The sequence below is a fragment of the Furipterus horrens genome, unplaced genomic scaffold (assembly GCF_987537825.1).
Source record: "Furipterus horrens unplaced genomic scaffold, mFurHor1.1.pri manual_scaffold_2, whole genome shotgun sequence".
NCBI lineage: Eukaryota > Metazoa > Chordata > Mammalia > Chiroptera > Furipteridae > Furipterus > Furipterus horrens.
The window spans coordinates 33,058,515-33,079,795 of NW_028327172.1; the positions used below are offsets into that span (position 1 = coordinate 33,058,515).

Consider the following 21,281-nt stretch of genomic DNA (forward strand, 5'->3'; position numbering starts at 1 on the left):
TTCTCATTTAAGAAGTGTCTTCCTTTATTCCAAATGTGCTTAAAAATATTTATTGAGTAGAGAAAAAGGAATGGAAGTAAAAAGATGACACAGATGTTGATTTTACAGTCTTCTTCCAAGTTCTGGTGGACTTCGGATGTTAAATGACTGTTCAAAAAAATATATATACTCTCCTTTATTCTGAATATCAATTTATATATATTTATTTTTTAATACACTTAGCTAATCATAATTATGATTTAAAAACCATGTTCAAAACAAACCAAATTCAGGAGCTCAGAAATACACAGCAGATCATTCTACTTCTAAAAGATATGGCAGATGCTAAAAAGCTAAGTGAAATCTGGGTATTTGACCTCTTGTCTTCACATTTTGGGCAATTTAACAGCATGCTGGATTTTTTGGGGTGTGTATCTGTATGAAGAAAAAGGGCCTCTACATAAACCTTCCATATAAAATAGATCAGAAGAGTCAAAGTCTGCTTGCCAATACCACACAATCTTTAGTATGGAACAGCTTAGAAAACTGAAAGACACATTTGAAAAGGCCATGTACCTACATTGGGTTATCACACAGACCTTACTTCAGCTACTCAATTTGATGGGTTAGTAATAAAGAGTTGGTTTGAGGCCCTGGCTAGGTTTTAATACAGGACTACCTAAGGAAAGACCTGCTATTACTAACACCCCAGGAATAAAGAGGCCCAAACAAAACTGTTTTATTTATCCTGATTTGGAGACATTTTGAAAGCCAAGATTCAAAAATTATGAGACATGTGACCTGAAATTGTGTCAAGCAATGATTAGGGAGATGAATCAAAATGAAAGCTGACAAAAGGACTAGGGTCCTTGAATTGACCCTACATTGAGGATCCAAAGCCTTTGCACCAGAGTGGGTAAAATGGTCAGGAGGTGGAGAATAGAAGTTTCTGGGCTCCTTGACGTGGTAGCCCCACTGGCAAAGCCCTGGCGTGGGCTACAATTAGATTGAGAGAACATAAAGTTTGTTTGCCCAACGAAAAGGTTGATGGGATTATGAACACTGGAATGTTTAAACAGGTTTATGCACATAACTAGTGTCTTCTGTACCTGAATGTTTTATGGAAATGTATATTCTATTTGGCTGTGAAACGCTTACCCAACCAAGTGTTGTAAAACTAAAACTGTTAATAAAGTCAGAATGGAGGCCATGGTTAAGAAAAAAAATAACTAAATAAATAGGAAAAAACATGTTCTCTGATAATATAAATAATTGATTAGAAAGAATTACAAATAATGTTGAAATATGTCACTTGATGTATTTGGATATCAAATGATTTACTTTTGAAATGTACAGACGCATAAAAACTTTGGAGTCCTTTTCATTTTTCTGTAATACAAGGTGCTCTATTTCTACAAATGTATAGAAAATAGCATAGATATTAATAATTTGAAATTATATTTGTAATAAATGTGGATTTCAGTTTATTCAATATTTTTATTTTCTTAAACAAATAAGCAAAAAAATTACATACGTGGCTGGAACTGTGAGTGTCCACCAGGGCCTGATGGAGAAATTTCTTGTAATTTTTTTTGTTCCATCTGCTGTATGACCTGGGGAATGGAAAAAGAATGCTTTAAAAGGAAGCATTATTTTATTTTCTCTTACATGTGTGACCTTTGCCAAATCACAACAAATGAACTGAAAATTATTTTCCAAAATGAGATATTCAATTTCTAAAATTTAGATTAATATTCAACAAAGCAATTTTAAAACTACCAAAATTTAAAATACTCTAGCTAAATACTACACTGAAATATGACAATGGCACAGGCTTTTAGCAAAGCACCTAAAACCCTTTTTAATGCCATGATCCTCCTCCTACAACCTGATTGTATTCCAGCTTCTGAGCCTCCAGTTGGTCGTGCTGACGCTGTAGCTCTTCTTTTTGCTTCTGAAGCTCATCTGCTTTTCTCTTAAGTTCATTTTCTTGTAAGGAGATGAGATTTTCATATTCTTTCAGTTCTTCCTCTGTGAAGAACTGTTGCTGATCTAATGTCTAAAAAGAAAAAAAAAATCTTAGAAATATAACCATAAGGCCCTGGCCGGGGAGGTCAGTTGGTTAGAGCATCATCCCCATAAGCCAAGGTGGCGGGTTTGACCCCCCCCCCACCCAACCCCCCCATCAGGGCACATACAAGAATCAGCCAAAGAAGGCATGAATAAGTGGAACAACAAATTGATGTTTCTCTATCTCTCTCTCCTTTCCTCTCTCTATAGTCAGTAAGTAAATTTTTAAAAACAGCCTCCCAGTTACTGCAACAACTTTAAATATATATAATCATAGGTCTAATTCAGCTTTAAAATTCTATGATTAGCTAAGTACAATATAATACAGTACTATATGTTTTGGATAAGAAAGAAGGGGAAATAAGAAACTATATATTTATGTACTCATCTGAGCAAAAGCAAAACCTAGAGACTAATGAGACTGTTTACCTGCAGAACACAGGAGAAAACAGGGTGGAAAGAACAAAAGGAATGAAGGAAAGAAAATCACACCTCTAAATGCACTTTTTGTACAGATTTGAATTTCAGAAACATTTCAATGTTTTACATACTCAAAAAAAATAATAAATAAATAAGTAAAATCCACAAGGACAGAAAAATTCCCCAGTTGGACACAAACAGAAGCAAATAAATAATGCTTTTATCTTAGGTGAATAAAAGTAATGACAGAAGAGGGAGGGGAAAAAGAACTAACCCAAAGAACCTCTGATCACAGTATTTGGACTATACTGTATATCCTCAGGTTGAAGACAAAAAAATCTAAACAAATCTTAAACTCTTATTTTGCAGAGGCATGGATTACCAATTCTAAAATGCTTTGTACATCCTAGAACTGAACAAAAAAGTAGAATATTATTGTGGAAAATGGGAGCCAGGTCTTGTATGAAATATAGAAAAAGGTAAAATGTTGAACTGGAATTGAAGGTGTTCAACTGAAATTTAAGAAGATAGTGTTAACACATAAGTTTTAATATATATTGATAGCTAAATATACGTATATAGAAATGAATATAAATGTTTATAGGTATGTCTATGCATGTGTGTGCAAGTGTGTGTATATATATGTACATATACATAATATAAATAAATATTTTTTTAAAATGTTTAATTTCCCAGCTCTGTTACCTGACCAGTCCTAGAAGCAAGGACAATTCTGTAACAAGGAGCATATTCAGTCCCTAAATCCTGGCCTGTAATATCAATCTTTACTAAAAAACAAACAAAGAAACATGAAAACAGGGCTCCTCAGAAAAATGGCTCATTCCAGAGGTGGGACAGAGAAGGAACAATATATAAGACAAGCCTTGAACATCTTATGCTAAAAAATAAGGAAGTCCTCAAAGAATGATGAGAACATGCTAGAAGGCCACAAAAGTCAGTGAGGAAACTCCCACTACCCAAATATGGAACAATTTGAGCATCAAAATAAATGATAGAAAGGATTCAGGCTTACTGAATATAACAAGAAGCCATGAGTCTACAGTGATGTAAACAGATGGAGAAGGGGGAAGGGCTAGCTTTTCCTACAGAAAGGCAAATACTAAATGTAGAAGGAATGGTGATTAGAAAAATCACCATTTGTCAACACAGAAACAGCTGATGCTGACCAGAATCATACCAGTGGATACTAAAACTAGTGATAATAATTCTCAAAGAGTATCCTTAAAAATAAATTTTAAAAAAATCAACAGAATATTCATTTTTTATTAGTGGAAACGTAAATCAGTATGATTCTTTCAATATACTTTACAAAGTATATCAACAGTCTTAAAAATATTCCCTTGGTCCTGGTAATGGTACATTGAGAATTTATTCTATAAAATAACCCTAAACACATAAAAAGCTTCATATAAATGTGTGTTTATAGCAGCACTTTAAAAAATAACAGTAAAAGATTGAAAATAACCTGGATGTCTAACCCTGAGAAAATAGTTAAGCACCCCATAGGTATGAAAATAATGCTTACAAATAGTATTTGGAAAGACTTCTCATATGATGTAGAGTGAATTTTTTTTAAAGCTGACTTCTGATTCTGGCAATTATAGTGGGTTTGACAAGATGCTTTTTAAATTGCAAAAGGTAAAATAATAACTTTATAGTGGGAACACACAGTAGACACCACCTTAACCAAATAATCAAAGTTAACATTGCTAGTTATGGGAATAATCAACAGCATGTGCCTCCTGGTATGATGTACTTAGCATCACTTCATTTATAGTCCTTTCAAAAGTAGGAATCCTAAGGAAACAGCAGACATGCTTAAACTGATGGATGTTTTACAACATAGCTGGTCTATACTCCTGAAATATCAATGCCATGAGATATAATGACTCAGGAACTATTTCAGATTAAAGGAGACTAGAAAGGCATTATAACTAAATTCAATGCATTATACTGGGTTTTCTCTTGCTGTAAAAGACAATACTGGGGAAATAGACAAAAATCTCAATAAAGTCTACAGATTAGAGTATTGTATGTGTGGGACTAATAATTTTACTGTGATTTTTGTAAGATAAATTCTTGTTTGCAAGAAATACACATTTGAGTATTTAAGGATAAAGTGGTATAGTGTGCAACTTACTCTCAAAAGTAATTATATGTTATAGATATATACATACACATATACACAGATTTAAAATAGAGGAAAAAAGAGAGGGAGGGAAAGTAAATGTAAAATAGAAAATATTGTAAAGGGTATTCATAAATTCTTGATCTACTGTTACAACATTTTTGTAAATCTGAAATTATGTCAAAATGAATAAAAGTACATAATTATCTATTTATCTGGTTCACCAAAAGCACTAAAGGGATTGCATGTTTAAATAATTTTAGAATTTTTCTTCACCAAAGTCCAGAAATGTTTTAAATGTTAGACAAAAACTTATAAGAAAAGAAGCTGAATTCTTTAATCTTAAACTAAGATGACCAATGGTCACAATTTGCCAGGACTGTCCTGGTTTTAGCACTAAAAAGTTCCACATCCTGGGAAACTCCTCAGTCCTGGGTAAGCCAAGACAGCTAGTCACCCTATCTCAAACTATTTTCTGGACAATTAAAAATATAATTAAAATGGTAACCCCTTTTTTATTTTCTATATAGAAAAAGACAATGTTCTTTCTTCAACCTGCTTTGGTTGGTACCTCTCAACCACTCTTGTAACGATGAGTATGCACTCATTTATACACAGTTAGGTATGGTAAAAATTGGTATAATTTTCTGGAGCAATTTGACAGATATATTTAGAAATTTAAAATGTTCATAAACTTTGAAAATAGTTCTTTTCTCAGGAATTAATTAATCCCAGGGAAATCACAGATGCCACAAACGTATGAACAAATGAATAGGTATAATAGTGCTATTTATTACAGTAAAAAAAAGTGGAATGGATCCAGAATGTCTAAATCTGTAGGAATGATTATATAAATTATGCTGTAACCACACAACTGCATGCTAAGTTGTCATTTTTTAAGTCATGTTTTTAAGGAATGGCATTGGAAAATGTTCAGGATTTCACAAACATACAAAGTCATTTATACAGTATAAAGCCATTTTAAAAAATATGAGGTCTGTCCGAAAAAAGTCCAATCATTTTTAACATAACAAGAATGGTCTGCATGACACTGATGTAACCTGGCAGCCGAGGAGAGTGGACAGGAATGCGCATGTGTGAACAATGATGACTTCACTGTACTAGTCAGTGAGGGTGGTAGACACTGTTGAGTGAGCATGTGTACTGTTTGGCTCTCACATTCAAAATGACTCAGTGAGTAGAGCAATAAATCTGCATCAAATTTTGCATTAAGAGTGAACATTCCTCCACAAAAGATGATTCAGAAGGCCGCAGCTATGGGCAACTGGTGATTGGCAGCTTCATCATGACAATGCACCCACTCACGTATCACCTCTCATACAGAGTTTTTCAGTGAAACATCAAATCACCCAGGTGACTAAGCCCCCCTACAGCCCAGATTTGGCACCCTGCAACTTCTGGCTTTTCCCAAAATTAAAATCACCTTTGAAAAGGAAGAGACTTCAGACCGTCAATGAGATTCTGGAAACATGATGGGGCAGCTCATGGCAATTGGGATAACTGTGTGAGTTCCCAAGCTGCCTACTTTGAAGGGGACTGAGACATCATTGTCCTATGTACAATGTTTCTTGTGTCTTATATCTTCATCAATAAATGTCTCTATTTTTCATATTACATGGCTGGATACTTTCTGGACAGACCTCATATGTTGTTATGAATTTATGTGTATGTAAATTAAAAATTTGACTGTACACTATTTATATAATGTATGCTACATAAGCATATACTAAATATATAAACTATTTCTAAATTGGCATAACACAATACCTAATTTTAGTGTCTACCTCTAGGTAACTTCTAATTTATTCTTTAAATGTATTTATACTAATTTTCAAGAATGAATGTTATTTTACAATTTTTAAAAGATTTCCAATCATATGCAATGTTATTACAAATAAGAGATCAATTGCCACAAGCTTTCCAAAAAATCAAGTTCTTATTTTGAAGTGACATTTTATATGAAAAGCCAAAATGGTAAGACAACACAGGCATACATAATGAGGAATAAAAGTTAAAAGTAGAATAGATTGATGTAGAGTGTCTGTAGAATTTCTTGTAGGTTATATTACCTCCCAGCTATCTGGCTCCAAGAATTCCTTTTTTTCTGTAGCTTTCAAAAACTCTTCTAGAGTTACCAATCGGTCTTTGTTAGAATCAACCTGATTAAAGGAAAATGTAGTAAAATCAAATAACTTTTTCTCATATTATTTAGACACTGAAAACTGTCTTCCAATAAGTGCCACTACATAAACATACAGTAGTTAGGGCTAGCCTAACATCCACAAACATGGAGGGGAAAACAGAAAACAAAACAGAACACTCAACATTATACTAGAATCAGAAAATAGATATTTTTCTCTTCTATAGAATTCAAGTTGAAAATATAGTGAAATATCTATATCCCTGATACCCCCATAGATCACCAAGTTTAAGTTGCTGATCTGGCTAGTACTGTCTTCCTCCCTCACCACACAATGTAAAATCTCTCTTGAAGCCACCAAGTGTTTGGGCAAGAAAAATAACCTTTCCAGTAAGAAGACTGTTTAGCCAGAGTAAAGGAGTTTAAGTTAAAATGCTCTCACCATTTTTTTGTTAAAACAAACAACAAAGTAAATCAAAACAAAAGTTTACAATTTCTCCAAACCTTCCAATGGCTCTTGTAAACTATGACAAATTCAGTTACAAAAGTCATAGCTAAAAAGAAATTCATTTGATACCCTGGGATGCCCATAGTCAAAAGAAATCCCAATCACCAATATCAGGTGAAAATCATTGAACCAAAATAGTGGCCTTTAGTTACCCTGCTTTTGATGTCTACATCAGAGTTTTCAGCTTAGTAAGGTGAACAAGAAATAAATATTTGTTGTTATAAACCTCTTAGGTATTGGGTTTTGGGATTTTCTTATCAAAAAACTAAAACAGCCGTTTAATATACCAAATATTGGATTACATTATTTTTTTACTTTCAAAAGGATGTTTATAGCTGATAGGCAACAGCATCTTAATCTTTTAAAATATTTTAGCTCTCGCTGGCTTGCTTAATTGGTTAGAGTGTTGTCCCGTTACATCAAGGTTGTAGGTTAAATCCCTGGTCAGGGCACATACACGAATCAAGCAATGAATGCATAAATAAGTGGAACAACAAATCGATATCTCTCTCTCTCTCTCTCCCCTTCTCCCCGCTTTCTCCCTTTCAACCTCTTTCTCTCTAAAATCAATAAATTTAAAAATATATTTTAAAGGCATTACAAAATAATTTATTTACAATAAGAGAATCTACTGAATATTCTGGATCCAAAATGCAAAATCCAATTAAATACCAATTCTGTGTATTTGTCTTCCATTTTGTGGTAATATTTATTACAACAACTTGAATAATCCATAGAAGTAACATATCTTAAAACTTTTAAAACATACCTCATTCATTACATGTTCCCTCATTCTAAGTCTTTCTTCCTCCATTTCCACCATATCATCCTCCTCATTTTTGGGGTCATATACTTTCTCCAACTAAAAAAAAAAAATTTAAACCACCATAAAACAAAGAAAGAAAAAAAGAGCAAAACAATCAAGTACTTAAGAACTCATTTACCTCTTTGGTAAATAGGGCTTCTAATTCTTGTTCATCAAGGAAGCCATCACTGTTGACATCTAAAGTTCCCAATGCAAAAAATTGATTTTAATGCCTTAGAAAATAAATAATTAAAATACAACTATTTACAAATGGTTTGCAATAGTACTGATATGAAGCATCAGTATACTACAGAAGAAGGTTTCTCCTTTCTTTATGAAGCCTCAGGTCAGTCCAACTAATAACAATTCACTAATTTATAATTTAACATAGTTTTTTAGAAAACTATATCAAACATTTTTTTCCAAAAATATAAAGTAAAGCAATATGCTATAAGAGTAAAAGTAAAATTTAATATTATAACATAAGTCTTGTTAGATATAACCTACCCAGTCACAGAAATACTTCATTTTACAGAGAATCTTGTAATAAGTCATATAATGACTTAACAGTAAAAGTAGGTATAAAGACAAAGCTACTGACCTGAAATATTTTACACTGAATATCAGCAATAAAGACTATTATATTACCTTAGAGCTAAACTCTAAACATTTACTATCAATAGGACTCTGTAGCAGACCTTGGCAGAATATTAAGAGTAAGGCAACCTATAATTTTTCTAACAGCAGATATAAACATTATTTGTATCAAATATGTTACCATGTAATTTGAAAAACGTCTTGGGATCAAAGTCATTAGGATCCAATCCATCAGTCTGTTCCCATACCTCTTTTAGTTGATCTTTGCTTCCCTGTGAATCAATTTTTAAAAAACAAGAAACTGCTCAAAACAAAATATAAACTATGTGTATATACTCAAAATAAAATATAAATGAGAGGAACTTAGCAGCATTAAGAATCAAGATTTAAGTACCAATAATTTAGGAGAAAATTCTACTATCTGGTACAAAGAAGTATCTTAATCTAATTATGATTTCATAAAGTCATAATCCTTACTGGATGATTAACTTTGGGGTGATTTTCATGCTTTTTCTTCATTTCTTCAAATTTAGATTCTTCTTCTTTTCTCTTTTCTTCATTCAGTGTTTTTAAATATTCTCTCCTTTCATGTTCCTTCATCATTTCATATTTTTTAAATTCTTCATGTCGAGTCTTATCATAGTGTTCCAGATCATTTGTAGCCTATAATGTAATATTTAAATTAAATTAAGAAGTGTGTTTTGAAAAATATAAATAAAGCCATTCTTGCATATAGCATATTTTCTAACATAAGAATCTACAGAAGAGCCAAAAATAATAATAATAATGGACTCTTCTTTTTAAATTCTGCTGTTTTATTTCAGTCACTATTATTACCAGAAATGCAGGCATTCAAAGAAACTAAAAGTTTAGGAAATTCCTCATAAGTAATATATAAGCTGATTTGAAAAAGAAGAAAGAAGGGACTGTATCAAATCTGTACAGTAGAAAACTAGATTAGTTTCTAACCACTTAACTCAATCTCCTAACATCCAGGCAAGAACATTTAGGTTGGTAGCTCAGTATAGTACAACATGAGAGGTATGTAAACTCTTATCTAAAATCCCTGAGGATGGGGGCATGGGGTTGGGGATGTGGTGGAGGTGGGCAAGGAGGGAAAAGTGAGGACATCTGTAATAGTGTCAACAACAAAATTTAAAAAAGAAAAATTCCAGGAATAAACAATTCATAAGTTTCTAATTGAGCAAGTACATAAATAAATAAAATCCCTGAGGCCAGATGAGTTTCAAATTTTCTATCAACTAATATTTGACAAGGGCGCCAAGGATACTCTTTAATAAATGGTACTGAAAAAGTTGGATATTCACATGTAAAAGAATGAAACTAAACCCCTTACACCACACACAAAAGTTGACTCTAAGTGAATTAAAGACTTAAATGTATGACCTGAAACCATAAAACTCCTAGGAAAAAAAAATAGCAAAAGAGCTTCTTGACATGGGTTTTGGCAATGTTTTTAAAAATAACACCTTAAGCACAAGCACCAAAATAAAAAGACAAGCAGGACTACATCAAACTGAAAAACTTCTGCACAGCAAAGGAAACAATAAATAAAATGAAAATACAACCTATGGAATGGGAGAAAATATTTGCAAGTCATATATCTGATAAGGGATTAATATGCAAAATACATAAAGAATTCATAAACTTAATAGCAAATTAAAAAAAATAATCCAATATAAAAATTGGCAAAGGACTTGAACAGACATTTTACCAAAGATAGATATTCAGATGGCCAAAAGGTACATGAAAAGATGCTCAACATCAATAATCATTAGATAAATGCAAATCAAAATCACAATGAGATATTACCTCATGCCTTTTAGAATGGCAATCATCAAAAAGACAACAGCTCAATGCTGGTGATGATGTGGAGAACAGAGAAACCTCATGTACTGTTGGTGGGATTATAAATTAGTGCAGCCAGTATAGAAAATGGTAAGGAGGTTCCCCCAAAAATAAAAAAATAGAACTACCATATAATCCAACAGTTCCATTTCTGGGTGTATATCCAAAGGAAACAAAATCACTGTGGCAAAGAGATATCTGCACCCCCATGTTCACTGCAGCATTATCTACAGTAGCTGAGACATGGAAATGACCTGTGTCCATCAATTCGGCCATAAAAAGAAATCCTGCCATTTGTGACAACATGCATGGACTTTGAGGGCCTTATGCTAAGTGAAATAAGTTATCTAGAAATAAATACTGTATAATCTCACTTACATGTGGAATCTTTAAAAAAACACCTAATTTCATAGGAAAAGAGATCAGATTTATGGCTACCAGAGGCAAAGGAGGGGGAATTGGGTGAAGGTGGTCAAAGGATACAAACTTCTAGTCATAGATGAGTAAGTCCTGGGGATGTCATGTACAGCATGGTGACTACAGTTAACAGTGTGGTATGGTGTATCTGAACGTTGCTAAGAGACTAAATCCTAAAAGTTTGCATCATAAGAAAAAAAAATTTTTTTTATAACTATATGAGGTGATGGATGTTAACTAAACTTATTTTTGTAATCATTTTGCAATATCAAGGCATTATGCAGTACACCTTTAAGTTAAACACTGTTACCTGTCAATTATATCTCAATGAAACTGGAAGCAAAAGAAAATAATTTTCTAGATTTTTTTTAAGAAAGGGAATATGGTATATATGCCACATTATGCCACACCCCTGCAGAGTCTGTAATCAAACAGAATAATACTTTTTTAGCAAAATTCTATGAATACTCACACTAAGTAGGCTAAATAAAAAGTATAAATAGCTCTACTATAATTCAAGTCAGGTTTCAGTTTTTATAGTTGGTTTTTATTTATTTATTTATTTTGGAAGGGGAGGGTTTGCAATTGTGGGTAAAAGATTACAGACCTGTATGTACAAATTATTATCTGTACTAACAAAGGTTAAGCTGCCTCCCTTTAAAGATATTCTAGAGATTAATATATAAAAGTTACATTACCACTTCATTGAATTTATTTGTCAAATTACAGATATACATAACCATTATATACATATATTTACTTACAAAACCTCAGTCACAAAAAAAGGCATTGTTTTTTGGAATTATTCTTACCGCTTTGATCAGCATATCTAAATCTGTAGATTCAAATTTGTCAGGATTCAGATGGTTTAGGTGATCAAATTGTTTTAGAAGAGCGTGGTGGTCTATGCCTGTGTCTGAAAGAAAATGAGGAAACTATAAATGATAAATTACTAGAAGCTAGAAACATTAATATAAATAATACATAAGAATAAGCACTCATATTTATTCCTACTGGATTTTATAACAAAATTCAAAGTTTTAAATTAAGGCTTCATGTTTTCTTAGAATATTGTACCTATTGTTATTCTAGGCAAAGGTAATGTTCTTGAATATAGAATGTAATACATTTTACTGTTATTTCTAGAAAGAGTAGTTGACCAGTATAATAGCAAAAACTTTTCACTATTATAATACTAATACCAAATTTCCTATGCTTCATTAGATAAATTCTAATATACTGCCCTCATCAAAGGTATAAGTAGAACTTCTAAAAGAATTGTTCTAAAAGTTGTATAAAAGATTCTTTGCATGATGCTCCAATGAATCTTTTAGACAATGAAAGTCTTACTCTGGTAAATTCATTTGAATAATGGCTAATTTTTAAAGAAACATCAATTGTTTTTATCTGTAAAAATTTTTAAAAAACAAAGCTACAGTAAGTAGTATATTGTAGTTGAATGGGTGAAGTGATTCTGGACTGTATTGTATTACAGAATTGAACAAAATAGGTATATTCATTGATCTGTTAGAAATCAGGATTCCCGCTTAGGAAAAATGAATATACAAATATGGAGTGATAGAAGGCAAGAAACCCATGGAAATGGATGGGATTTAGCATTACCAGTGTGAACTTATCATGTATGTCGTCGTCGTCGGCAGCCGTCCGTCTCGAGAGACGATGGCGTAGCTTCTTGAGAGTCTATCTGCACCGCCGAGAATGGCTGTGCAGTCCGACTCGGGAGTGACAATCCCTGCCACACTTGTTACAGGTGAAGGCAGATGGCCGTTGTTGCTGCTGTTGACGCTGCTTCCGCCTCGATCTTTTCTGGACCGCCTCCTCGTTGCGCGCAGCCTCTGCGCGTGACGTACCTTGTCTGACCGCGAGCCTCCAGGCTAGGCGGTCGTCTGCTTGAACTTCCCATGTGTTGAGATTGATGGAGCATTGTGTCATGTACTTTGCAGATGTCATTGAACCGCAGTTTTGGGCGCCCTGTCATCCTCTTGCCTTCTGCTAGCTCGCCGTAGAGGAGTTCTTTGGGGATACGGCCTGCATCCATTCTTTTGACATGGCCGAGCCACCTGAGGCGTCTCTCGCTGAGAACTGCATGTAAACTGCTCATATTGGCTCGCTTCAGCACCTCGGTGTTGGGGACCTTATCCTGCCAGGCAACATGCAGGACGCGTCGCAGGCACCTCATGTGGAAGCTGTTGAGTTTCCTTTCGTGCCTTGCGTAGGTGGTCCACGTCTCGCTGCCATAGAGGAGAGTGCTGAGTACGCAGGCTTGGTAGATGCGCAGTCTGGTTTTCTCAGTGAGGCTGGAATTGTTCCACGCTCGCCGGTTCAGTCTGGCCATAACTGTGGCTGCCCTGGCGATTCTCCGGTTGACCTCCAAGTCGACTGACAGAGAGCTCGAGATGGTGGACCCGAGGTAAGTGAAGTCGTTGACAACCTCCAGGGTGTACCCGTCGATGGTGATGCATGGGGGAGTCCCCGTGCCTTGAGCCATAACATTCGTCTTCGTCAGGCTGATGGCTAGTCCGAACTCCTTGCATGCGTGGGAAAGGCAAGTGACTAGCTGCTGGAGTCCCCCTTTGGAGTGTGATGTCAAAGCTGCGTCGTCGGCGAAGAGCATCTCACGGATGAGCACCTCTTTGACTTTGGTCTTGGCTCGTAGACGGGCCAGGTTGTAGAGCTTGCCATCGGATCTGGTGTGAATGAAGACACCCTCACTGCAGTCCTTAAAGGCGTATTGGAGGAGCATGGAGAAGAAGATTCCGAACAGCGTAGGCGCGAGGACGCAGCCCTGCTTTACTCCGCTGCTGACTGGGAAGGCCTCAGAGGTTGCGCCATTGTAGGACACCGTGCTGTGCATGTTGTCGTGAAAGGACATGACCACAGCAAGCAGATGTGGTGGACAGCCAATCTTCCATAGCAAGCTGAAGAGACCGCTTCGACTGACCAGATCAAACGCCTTCGTAAGGTCGATAAAGGCGAGGTAGAGTGGTTTATGCTGCTCGTGACACTTCTCCTGCAGCTGGCGTAGGGAGAAGATCATGTCCACTGTTGATCGGCCAGCTCTGAAGCCACACTGGGACTCTGGGTAGACGCGGGAAGCAAGGGTCTGCAGGCAGGCAAGAGCGACCCGGGCGAATACTTTGCCGACGACGCTGAGGAGAGAGATGCCCCGGTAGTTGTTGCAGTCGCTGCAGTCTCCTTTGTTCTTGTATATGGTGATAATGTTGGCATCTCTCATATCCTGGGGGATGTAACCCTCCTTCCAGCAGAGACAGAGTAGATGGTGGAGCGGCTGTAGCAGGACTGGTTTCCCGCTCTTTAGGATTTCTGGAGGGATTCCGTCGCTTCCTGGTGCTTTCCCGCAAGCGAGGCGGTCGATGGCTTTGCTGAGCTCTGCCGCAGTAGGTGGGGTGTCTAGCTCCTCCATGACTGGTAGGTCTGGGATGGCGTTAAGAGCAGTGTCTGTTACGGTGTTCTTCGTTGCGTACAGCTCGAGGTAGTGCTCGGTCCACCGCCGCATTTGCTGTTCCTGGTCAGTGATGACCTCACCTGTCTTGGACTTAAGGGGGGCGATCTTGGAGGGGATTGGGCCTGTTGCCTTCTTGATACCCTCATACATTCCTCGTGCGTTGCCTATATCGGCGGCTTCCTGAATGCTTCTGCACAGGTTTAGCCAATAGGTGTTGGCACAGTGGCGGGCGGTCTTCTGGACTTTGTTCCTGGCAGCCCGTAGAGCTTGAAGTGTACTGGGAGTGGGCGTGACCTTGTAAGCCAGTAGGGCCTTCCTCTTAGCCTCGATCACGGGTTCCATTTCTTCCCAGTGAGCCTCATACCAGTCAGCGTTCTTCCACTCTTTCTTCCCGTAAGCAATAATGGCGGAGTTGTATATGGCGTCGCGGAGACGTGGCCAATTGGATTCGATAATGTCATCTGCCGCCACTCCCTCGCCGAGTGCATCTTCCATCTTGTTGATGAATTGCTGGGTCTTAACTGGGTTGCTGGCACAACTGGTGTTGATGCGTGGGCGACCCTTCATCTTGGAGTGGTGCAACCTCTTCGGCATTATGCGCACCTTGCTTACCACGAGGGCATGGTCCGTGTCGCAGTCTGCACTGCATATACATTTACATATACAGTAATGTGCATACATGTATATGTGTATAGACATGCATGTATTTCCTAACTCTGTCTGATGAAAGTGCCAAGAAGAATATATATTCCAAAAACAATGAGCAAAGCTAGTGCCAGCCCTTGGTTTGTAAAATCATCTCCCTCTTAAAAAAAAAGAAATAAAAATGTTCACATAAATGACTAACTCCTGGGCTGGGGGATAGGTACAAGTTAAGTCTGGGACATTTTGTTATGCTAAAAAGGAAGAAACTGCTAAATTTAATTCAACCAAGCTTTTACTGAATTCTTATATGACACTGTACTAGGAGTTTTACTTATGACAAAAAGATCTGTTTTAAGACTTAGCCCTAAAGGATATGACCAGACAGTAAAATATATGAAAAGACATTTAACCTCATTCAAAATAAGAGAAATACATATTAAAACTTCACTAGTATACTGTGTCGCAGAATAACAAAACTCCTAAATCTTTATTTTACTGATTTTTAGAGAGAGAGGAAGGGGGAGAGAGAGAAGCATCGATGTATGATTGATTTGTTGTTCCACTTATTTATTCATTCATTGACTGATTCTTCTATGTGCCTGACTGCAACCTGGTGTATCTGGACAATGCTCTAACCAACTAAGCTACCTGGCCAGGGCAAAACTTCTAATGTTTGAAGATGCATCCTATTAGCAAGACTGAGAAATCATTGCTGGTTAGAATGTGTATAGATACAGCCTTTGTGGAGGTGGCAATATCTATCCAAATTACAAATACATACATGTATTTTTTAGTTTAACAATTTTGCTGTGGGGAATGTATCCTTCAAGTAATCTTTCACAGATACATAAGGATATATGAGGTCTGTGTGGAAAAAGTCCAGCTATTGTTAATATAATGAGAATGATTTTCACGACACAATGTAACCTGGCAGCCAAGGAGAGTGGACAGGAATGAGCATGGGTGAACAATGACGACTTCACTGTACTAGTCAGTGGGAGCAGTAGACACATGTACTGTGTGGCCATCACATTCAAAATGACAGTGAGTAAAGCAATGAATCTGCATCAAATTTTGCATTAAGTTTGAACATTCCTCCACGAAAACTATTTGGATGATTCAGAAGGCCACAGCTATGGGCAACTGGTGATTGGCAGCTTCATCACAGCAATGTGCCCACTCATACATCATGTCTCAGGCAGAGTGTTTGGCAAAACATCAAATCACCCAGGTGACTCAGCCCCGCTACAGCCCAGACTTGGCACCCTGTGACTTCTGGCTTTTCCCCAAACTAAAATCACCTTTGAAAGGGAAGAGATTTCAGACCATCAATGAGATTCTGAAAAACAGGACAGGGCAGCTGATGGCAATTGGGAGAACTGAACTATGTGAGGTCCCAAGGTGCCTACTTTAAAAGGGACTGAGGCGTCATTGTCCTATGTACAATATTTCATGTATCTTTTATATCTTCTTCAATAAATGTCTCTATTTTTCATAGTAGATGGCTTGATACTTCCTGGACAGATCTCATCATATAAACAAGAGCATTCACTAGAAAAAAAACCCAAATGTCCATCAACAGGGGCCTGGTTAAATAAACTCCATAGAATGGAAATCTATGCAGCTGTTTTGAAAAAATGAAGATGGTCTCTATCTATTAATATAGAAAGAGCTCCAGAATATGTTGCTAAAGGAAAAATACAAGACAAAATGTATATCGTATGTTAGCATTCATATAAAAATAGAGGAAAAACAAGAACTTGTATTTCTATTTGCTTATATAATAATAAGGAAATTCAGGAAAGACAGTGTTGGGGCAGTGGAAACTGTCAGGTTACAAAAAAATTAGGGAGCTCTTTGCTTTATTCCTTCTTATACTTTCTGAGTTTAAACCCTGTGAATGTATTACCTACTTTAAAAATTATACTCCCTCCCAATAAGATCCTTGAAATCCTTCAAATTGTCAGAAATTTTAATTCATAAATTCTGAATCAATGACAAAATAGTCATAAGTTTTCTAAGCATGTTAGACTGTTTTCTTTAAATAATGAAATTCAGTATCTATCTAGAAATAAAGAAAATATTGTCAAGGTTGAGGATATGGAGATTGTCTAAGGAAAAAGAAATCTCAAAATACCTTAGGACTGGTTTCAAGAATGAAATTACCTTGTGTTCCTGGTGACCTAAATAGTATGGTATGAGTTCAATCTACATCTCATTGATACCCTTAATTTCAGGGTAATGAGTATTTAGTATTTGTTTTTTACGTCTATTCACCAGCAGGCAGTTTAATGCTCTGTATAAGTATTTCCCCTGTAATCCACTGACCAGAGGTACATGTTTAAAATGTACATTATTCATACCCAGAATCAGAATATATGGAGGTGAGGTCCAGTAATCTGCATTTTTAACTAGCTCCCCGGGTGGTTCTTATGCAACATGAATATTAAGAACTACCATTCAAGCTCTGATTGATGTGGCTCAGTTGGTTGGGAATCATTCCACAAAGCAAAAGGTTGCTGGTTTGATTCCCAGTCAGGGCACATGCCTGGATTGCAGGTTCGGTCCCGGTCGGGGTGGGTACAAAAGGTCACCAAATGTTTCTTTTCCTTGCTTTCTTCCTCCCTTCCCCTCTCTCTAAAATTAAAGAAATAAAATTTTAAAAATCTATCTTTATCTCACTATCTTTATCTCACTAAAAATGAGATACCACCTTTAATTCAAACTGAATTCTATATATATTTAATTTTACTTCTGGAATTTCTGTTCAGCTCAACAGGTCTTTCTACCTATATGTCAGAAACAGAATTCTAATGACTGAGACTGAGTGATATATTTTAATACCTAATATATCTAGTCCTTCTTCATTATTCTCTTTCAGAGGTACATAGCTTTCCTTGTGCGTTTCCCTTTTCATGTGAACTCTGGCTAGTATTGTACCAGAAAAAAAAGTACATATTTTTATTTGGATTATGTAAAATTTATAAATTAACTTATGGAGAATTAACATTTTTATAATGTTGAGCCTTTGTAAGTCTTCCCATTTTTTTTTCAAACATACTTTTGTGTCCTTTAGGAGTATTTTAAGTTTTTTGTATGTAAGTCTTATACATTTCTTAATTGGTTTATTCTGGGTATTATATCTTTGGTATTACAAATGGAGTGTTTTCTTCCATTATATCTTCTAATTGGCCGTTGTTTTTACATATGAAATATATTGATTCTATGTAATGTTTACCTTGATGAATTTTTCTGTTGTTTATACTAAGTTTATAGCCAATTACTTTGGGTTTTCCAAATGCATCATCTGCAAATACAGATGGCTTTATCACTGCCTTTCCAATTACTTCTCCTCAATATTTTTTTTTCACTTGTATAATTGCTTTGGCTAGTTCCTCCAATATAATGTTAATTAGTAGTGGTAATAGTGAGCTGCAATTGCCTTGTTCCCAATTTTAGTTAAGATACAGACTTGTGTTTCCTCATTAAGTATAATGTAGCTGAGTTGAACATATCTAATCATGTTACATAAGTATCTATTGATTACTATCTTATTACTTTTTTCAATTAAGAAGAGATGTTAAATTTTGTCAAACACTTTTTCTGTATACATGCAGATGATCATTTGATTACCTTCTTTAAAATATCCTCAGATTTAAAATAACTACTTCATAGACTTAGGTCAAGATGGCAGCATAGGTAAACATGACTTGCCTCCTCAACAACCATATCAAAAATTACAACTAAAATATAGAACAACCATCACTCACAACCATCAGAAATCAAATTGAAAAGAAGACAGGTAACTACAGAATTAAAGAAACCACATCCATCCAGACTGGTAGGAGGGATGGAGACATGGAACAGGTTGGTTCCACATCCATGTGTGGTGGGTCAAAATTTGGGAGAGATATCTTGGGAGTGAGGAGTCCCAGTCCCACACCAGACTCCTCAGTACAGGGTTCCAGTGCCAGGAAGATAAATTCCTGTAATTTCTGGCTGCAAAATTCAGCTGAGATTAAGTCAGTGGAAGAAACGTCTAGCTTAGGTAAATCCCCTCCCCGCCATTGACCTGCCAACAGCAATAAAGGCTGAACTACAAGAGGAGGGTGTACTCATCCCACATGAAGGGCACACCTTGAGTACCCAGATTGGGTGATAGGGGAGGTTGTGCCACTGGACCCTACAGCCACCTACTACATTAGGCCATGCTACCAAAAGAGGGAGTCATAGCAGCTCTACCTAATGCATAGAAACAAACACAAGGAGGCTGCCAAAATGAGATGACAAAGAAACATGGCCCAATGAAAGCTCAAAACTACAGAAAAAAAAACCTAAACAAAATGGAGAAAAGCAATCAATCTATCAGATGCAGAGTTCAAAACTCTAGTTGTAAGGATGCTCAATGAACTTAGTTAGAACTTGAACAGCATGAAAAAGATCCAGTAAAAAAAAAGGATACACCAATTGAAATAAAGAACCATTGACAGGGAAACAACAATAGAATGGATGAAGCCACAAATCACATCAATGATTTGGAACATAAGGAAGCCAAAAACAACCAATTGGAACAAGAAGGAAAAAGAATCTGAAAAAATGAGGGCAGTGTAAGCAGCCTCTGGTCAACTTCAAGCATTCCAACATTCACATCATAGGGGTGCCAGAAGTAGAAGAGAAAGAGCAAGGAATTAGAAATCTATTTGAAAAAATAATGAAAGAAAACTTCCCTAACTTGGTGAAAGAAATAGACATGCAAGTCCAGGAAGCACAGACAGTCCCAAACAAGATGGATGCAAAGAGGCCCACTCCAAGACCCATCGTAATTAAAATGCCAAAGGAGGACAAAGAATCTTAAAAGCATCAAAAGAAAACCAGTTAGTTACCTACAGGAGAGCTCCCATAAGACTGTCAGCTGATTTCTCAAAAGAAACTTTGCAGGCTAGAAGGAATTGGCAAGAAGTATTCAGTCATGAAAATCAGGGACCTACAGTCAAGATTGCTCTACCCAGTGAAGATATCATTTATAATTGAAGAGAAGATAAAGAACTTCCCAGACAAGAACAAACTAAAGGAGTTCATCATCACCAGACTATTATTACATGAAATGTTAAAGGGACTTATTTAAGAAAAACAAGGTCAAAACTATGAACAATAAAGTGGCAATAAATAGATATCTATCAACAATTGAAATCTAAAAAACAAACTAAGCAAACAAGAACAGAGAGAGAATCACAGAGACAGAATCATGGATACAGAGAGCATTTTGATGGTTGCCAGATGGGAGGGGGGTGTGGGGGAATGAGTGAACAGGTGAGGGGACTAAGAAGTACAAATAGGTAGTCACAGAATAGCCATGGGGATGTAAAGTACAGTGCAGGAAATGGAGTAGCCAAAGAACTTATATGCATGACCCATGAACATGAACAATGGTGCGGGGATTGCCTGAGGAAGTGGGAGGTACTGAGTGGAGGCGGGCAAAGGGGGAAAAATTGGGATGACTATAATAGCATAATCAATTTTTAAAATCTGCAAAAAAACACCCTTTTTTTAAATCTACTTCATAGCCATTTACTCTTCCCACATTTTAAAATTAAAAGAATGTGGCAGTGGAGGGGATGAATAAATGGAGCACAGAAGTCTTTGAAGGCAATGAAAATATTTTGTATGATAATATCATGACAGATCTGTCATTATAAATTTGTCCAAACCCATAGAAGGTAAAACACCAAGGGTGAACTCCAAAGTTGGACTTTGGGTGATTATGATGTATCAATGTAAGTTCATCAATTGTAAAAATGTCCACTCTGGTGGAAGATGTTAGTAGTGGGGCAGGCTATGCATATATAGGGTAAGAAGATATATGATAAATCACTGTACCTTTCCCTCAATTCTACTGTGAAATCTTATATTGCTCTTAAAAAATTATCTTAATTTTTTTTAAATACAATCTTCAAAGAATTATCCCAATTTATCATTGTCCTTTGACTTTCTGATTTCTTTTGTCACACTAAAATCTTTTTCCTTATTTCTAGTCATATGATGATTTATAGTATTAGATTTCTTACACTCCTGAAATAAATCTACTTGCTATGATATATAATTCTTTTGATATAGAATAATTTTGGTTTTGACAGCATATAATAAGAGTGTGGAAGATTATCTTCTTTCTGTGCT

General features: G+C 36.0%; 1 protein-coding gene across 6 annotated transcripts in view; it reads right to left on the minus strand.

Moving 5' to 3' along the window:
* NUCB2 (nucleobindin 2) overlaps window positions 1-21,281 on the minus strand; it is a 49,254-nt gene continuing 27,973 nt past the window's right edge. For 3 of the 6 annotated variants that reach the window (XM_090263558.1, XM_090263556.1, XM_090263557.1), the window contains exons 6-14: window positions 11,788-11,891; window positions 9,167-9,352; window positions 8,871-8,961; window positions 8,232-8,290; window positions 8,057-8,149; window positions 6,709-6,798; window positions 1,868-2,038; window positions 1,514-1,592; window positions 1-147 (exon numbers count right to left, since the gene is read on the minus strand). In XM_090263558.1, the coding sequence (XP_090119684.1) occupies window positions 140-147; window positions 1,514-1,592; window positions 1,868-2,038; window positions 6,709-6,798; window positions 8,057-8,149; window positions 8,232-8,290; window positions 8,871-8,961; window positions 9,167-9,352; window positions 11,788-11,891 (881 nt within the window). In that variant the 3' untranslated portion in view covers window positions 1-139. Of the gene's footprint in view, window positions 148-1,505; window positions 1,593-1,867; window positions 2,039-6,708; window positions 6,799-8,056; window positions 8,150-8,231; window positions 8,291-8,870; window positions 8,962-9,166; window positions 9,353-11,787; window positions 11,892-21,281 lie in introns of those variants that run through there. The other 3 variants (XM_090263560.1, XM_090263559.1, XM_090263561.1) reach the window with 3 other exon arrangements.